The sequence below is a fragment of the Necator americanus genome, chromosome V (genome assembly GCF_031761385.1).
Source record: "Necator americanus strain Aroian chromosome V, whole genome shotgun sequence".
NCBI classification, from domain to species: Eukaryota; Metazoa; Nematoda; class Chromadorea; order Rhabditida; family Ancylostomatidae; genus Necator; species Necator americanus.
In genome coordinates, this window is record NC_087375.1 from 27,323,216 (window position 1) to 27,328,840 (window position 5,625).

The 5,625-nt window shown below is 38.8% G+C and overlaps 1 protein-coding gene across 1 annotated transcript; it reads right to left on the reverse strand.

Moving 5' to 3' along the window:
* Positions 1-535: 535 nt before the first annotated feature.
* Positions 536-967, reverse strand: RB195_015374 (uncharacterized protein; the record flags this gene model as incomplete). The annotated part of the gene is made up of 3 exons (XM_064206057.1): positions 536-576; positions 668-763; positions 847-967. 3 exons carry the CDS (start codon positions 965-967, stop codon positions 536-538), a joined length of 258 nt encoding a protein of 85 aa, XP_064061938.1.
* Between the last annotated feature and the right edge of the window lie 4,658 nt (positions 968-5,625).

Genomic DNA, 5,625 nt, shown 5'->3' on the forward strand with positions numbered 1-5,625 from the left:
GTGGTTTTTTAAGTTGTGGAAAGAGCCAGAAGTCAGACGGCAGCAGATCAGGTAAGTAGGACGGCAGAACGATATGAGTGGAATTTTTGATGAAGAAGTCGCGAACAACCAAAACCGTGTGAAACGGCGCATCGAAGAATGAACTTTTGGAGGCAAAGGTCAACAAGCATAACTCATTAACAACTGACGGTCCTGTTATGAAATCTGACACAAATGTCGGTAAAGGTTGTGCCAAAATGAGAATAAAGATGGATTTGGATAAACCCGTTAGTTTTAAATTGGAAAATCTTACTACCTTTTGATCACAGCAGTCTGTGGAGTAGTCTCGTTAAAAGTCGGATAATGGAACAGTCGGCATGCAATCTCACTAATTTCATAAATGTGTTCCTGAGAAGTTTTTTTTTTCTTGTTTCTCTTTTCTCTCCCCATTCATGGCACATATGATGAATTGTAAAACACTGCTGATTAATGTTATATATTTATCTTATAATCTCATATGCACTACCATATAATTAGATCTCCAAACAATCAATAATTATCGCCGACCAGGAGATACGGTAACCTTCACGTTAATATCTGAAAAGAGCGGAGTTATTGATGTAACTCTGGGTCAGATAGAAATTTTGTGAATTGTGTGCTTACAAAAGGACAAAAAAGTTCTTTTTACCTTTGTCGTCGGTGTTCTCGGTGTCATAGGTTGTTTCGTAGTCGCCTTCGTACTTTGTGACACAATCCTCTTCATGACTCTCGCTGCCACTACCCTCTAAAAAAACAGCATAAAAACATTTATATTTGTATGCAAAGTGAGGTACTGTAGTCCACAGTATTAAAGAAAGTCACACGAACTTCCATGCGATTTGCACTTTTTTATTTTCGACCCATGTGACTTGGGGTGACTTCCGCCATGGCAGGCTACGGCTATAGTTATGCAAAGTGCGAGAATGACGATAGTTGCACGCGAGAACATTTCTGAAATGAAAAAAATGAAATGAGAAATAAAAATTATGTAATAAGGGTGAACGATTGCCGACTTTTTGTGCACTTGCTCTATATTGAAGGTGAGCATATATCTTGCGCATTTTTTTTCGACCGTCATTACTTTGTTTGACCACTTGCAAATTTTCAGGATCATTTTCATTAAGAGGGTTCGCTATTGGTCGGTGGCGGAAGGAATGGGTGGGATCAATAACAAGAGTTTGGTTTTACTGGTTTCTATTTGGTCGTAAGTTCAGGGATTATCAGCTCCCCTTTGCTTCCTGACCTAATTAATTTTGGGTCCACCACTTTCTGAGCATTTTGCCTCTTATTTTCCCTGCAATTAGTCCTGAATAGGGGTAGAATAATAGTAGAAGGGGGTACGATTGAAGTTTCTGAATTAGACCGTTCCTTCGCATATGTGATGGAAATGAACGAATTACTCGTAGGTAAATCCCCAAAATACCGAGAATATAACAAAGGAGTTGACATCTTTTTCTACAGGATATACTCGAAGAAATAGGGATAACCTTCCTTAACTTTTGGATGGATCAGGGACAAATAGCAAGATAAATTAAATTGGCAGTCAACTGGTCACAAGTCACGACAACTTTTTGCCAAATCCCCAGGCACATGGGCATGTTAACCTATGGTTTGTTGATACAAGGATATTTTGACCTTCTAAACATGTCATCCAGTAATAGTACTGATATAATTTATGTTTTCTTGTTATACAAAATAATAAAGCATAAATGCCGAGGTTTCAAGAAGAGAGGACTTGGAGAACTTGGGGTTGTTGGACTGAAATCATTGTTCCCTTAGACTTCGGTAATATTGTGAACCAACAGGAAAAAATCTTGGATCGATTCATTAGCGATGAACTGTACTTATGTGGGAAACAGTGATCCGCTATAAATACGAAGAAGTCGTGGTCTTAATGGGCAAGTCTTATGAGGTCCGTGCGACCCGTGGCGCTGATGTAAGTAAGCATTTGCGAAGGAAGTATTGCAGAGAAAAGGGAACTGCATCGGAAATGAAACCGTCATAGCTGCAAAGACCGGTAGCTTCAAAAAGAAGCGACTCAGTGGTAAATGTGGGTTGAAGCTCACTTAAAAACCATGGCTTATATACCTCTATGCAGATTTCAAGGTCTTCAGCTTTTCGAATTAAATCTGTCATTGATAAGATCGGCGACCAGCGCGACTAAGTGGAAAAGCGGCATAGCTGAGAATTTCGGAGTAGAAACACACACCAGCGGAACCATATATTCTGTTGTGCTACAATTCCTGTGATACTGTAACCATTCAGTTACAGTGTAACTAATGCGATGAGTTACGATGGTGAAATATACATGTAAATATATAAATACAAATAAATAAATAAATGCCTAGGGTCACCATGTTCGTAACCACAAAGTGTCAAAAGTGAGCAATGTGCAATGTATTGTAAATCTCAAGCATCTGATCATTAGGCTTCAAGCTTAATTCCAAGATTTTAGTTTAATTCCCTATGTAATATTTCCCTAGCTTTTTTTCTGTAGAAGGTGCGGTGCTTGACAGCAGATCTATAGAGAGGCCCCGGTGACATTCATGATAGCAGAAAAGTAAAATACGAGGAATGTGGAATATGACTTAGTAGAAGTTCTTCAACTTTTTTTTTTGCTGGGGAGCCTATCAAGAGTTAGTGTATTGTATGGACGCACCATTAGTCAACATCCTAGACAAATTTGAAGGTCCGAAGCAGAAAAAAGTCTTATCTGTGCTTGAGATGAAAATGACCCAAGGTTATCCAAAAGTAATTGTCAGAACCAATTTGTTCTGCGAAAGGCCGAAAAGCTTTCCAGAAAAACCAATACAATCTTATCAAAGGAGAAGGTCAGCGAAACTGCAAGAATATTGCAGGTCAGAGATACATAGACAATGTTGAAACAAATGTCCACTTTTTCTGTAACCACATCTGAATTGTTTTTATTTTGTGGATTGTATGATTTAAAAGAAATTTTTATGAGCGTGATGCTTCAAGCTCACTTCTCGCTTGGCATTCATCATAATTTCTACAAATTACTGCGATAATTTTGAGCCGATGCAGTCAAAGTATTGAAAAATGTGTGTGGGGTCCTGATTCCACCATAATCCCGACATATCTATCATTTTGCTTATTGGATCCCTGTTTAATTGGAGATTTTCTATCCACACCTAAATCACTCTTGTCGATTATCATTCACTCATATTCACAGGTGAGTTTTGATCTAGCTCTGCCGTAGATCGTGATGATATGTAACAGATATCACCGATATCGATGCGCATCAAACCCTCGTCGTCCTTGATTTACGATTTCCAGCTGGTGCGAGATTTTTGTGAGAAAGAAAAGATATCTAAGGTGAAGTATGATTTTCGGAAGCTGTGAAATTCAGAAGTTCTCGAGTTGTTGGCAATAAAGTATAAAGGATTAAATATTTGGAATCCATCAATCCTCTCCGAATGTGCGAACATGTTCGACTCCCTTTCAGAACATAGCAATTTATAAAAACGTCCTAATTTGTCGATACCAGAGGGATGGAACGCCCTTTCAGCGTAATTAGATGCCAAATTCATTTATTTAATCAATTTATTCGAAAGGGACTACAGGTGTGCCATAAAACACGTAAAATAAAAAAAATAACGCGGAACAGAGCTCACTAGAATTTCGCCTAAGTTTTACACAGCAAGGCTCACAGCTTGATGTGTTGTGGGTTGGCAGCTGATTATCCTGCCACAGAAGGTGAGAAATCCTCTGGCGAGATCCTTTTCACAAACCCAGAACGCTACAGCAGATACTAGGGTTTGTTTGCTTAATCCTTAAATTACTGATTGTCCAAGAATTGTGAAACTTCTAACCCCTATGCTGTATTGGATGGCAATAAGTATATTATATTACGAGCACTGTAAATATGTAGTGCAGACAGTATTCTGGAAGTTCAAAAATTTAGGTGGTTCAGAAATCGACTTGTTAATCCGTCCCTAGGATATTTCCTTAAGAATTGCTAGCAACTGAACACATTACTCCGACTTTGAACCTTCTCAAAGTGGTGAAGAATTGAGTCAAATTGGGATCTTGAAGGCTAAGCGTATTTTTTGGACACATAGTATCTTGTGGAATGCTTGTCGGAAGAGAATAATTGCAACTACATCTATTTATTCAGCGCTAACGTCATCTCATAATCGAGCTGAGCTGAAAATCCGAGAGCGGTTCCAGCCAACCCACACACACACACACACGTATCGGATCGCTAAAGCGCGCAATCTGTTCGCTTAACTGGGCATCCCAATCAAAAGGTATATGGATATCGTCGTTGGCAGCGTAACAGGTCCTCCATATAAAATTCCATAGCGGAACCTATATAATGCCGTCAGCTTCAAGAATTAACTACGCATTGCATTCGTCTGCCAATTTATTTGGTCGAGAATGTTCTCGAAGCGCACTGTAATTATCTTATTGGTGCTGGTGACTATTGCTGCCGCTTGTCATCCAGGAAAGCACAAACATAAGGGGAAATGCAAGAATAGCGGTAAGTTCTTTTCGCTCCATCAAATGTCGATTCGATAAACATGAATCCTTACCCATATGAGAATATCATGCGATGCGTACTTATCGAGCGTTTCACTTCATTATTATTATAATATCTCAATTCACTACTTTGCTTCACTATCCCTTGTAGCAAGTGCTTAATGTGACAACGGTTGTGCAACTGCCATAGTCCGACAATATCACAGATTGCCGGAATATTTTCAAGCAAAGGAAACAGCCAGCTACTATTTCGTACAAGAAATATGTGTTGAAACCTTAAAAGTGGACCACATTTTGCATGAGAATTTTTTTTACAAGCAATTAAACAAAAACCCACTATGGTTCATCATTGAGGGAAGGATTTCAGCGCCTGCCGTATCCAGCAATAATTCTTGAATGAATTCTGCTCAAAACTATTTCTTAGAGTCCTCCTCTTTGTCCAAAATTGCACAGGTTCGTAAAACGAGAATTGTTCCCCACCCCAGTGTTTTAATTCTGCTTTTGCGCTGTAATCTTTATTTTTGTACCGTACTTTATTCTTGTTTCACTTATTATCCGCACTCTGCACATCTTCAGATCTTCTACTAAAAAGTGTTACAACTAAAGAATTATGCACATTTTTAAAAATTTTCATCATTCGCTTGATTCATCGCGATGTGAACACATATCTTGTGCCGCGCCAATTGCGTGGACGACGTAACGCGTGTGTTGAAAGTTGTTGTCAAACCCAGAAACTCCAAAGATTTGAATAGGACTTCAGTTAATCGATTATGTTCATGAGAATCACATGCGAGGGGCCTCTCCTATATAGCAAATACAGAGATTGAGCACGGAACTTCCGTTTTCAGCTCTGATTTCCTCTATTTTAGGCAGCAGCGAAGAGGGTTGTGATGAGTATTACTATTACTATGATGATTACGATCACCATCACCATAAACACCACAAGGGGAAAGGAGGGAAATCCAAGGGTAACTGAACTACAGCGATCAAGAACGCGGATAAATTATTCTCTACTAATTTACTGTATGAATAAATATACACTTCGATTTGCTTCCAACAATCACTAAATACACAATATTTATTTAAACTGCTTTAAAAAAGGAG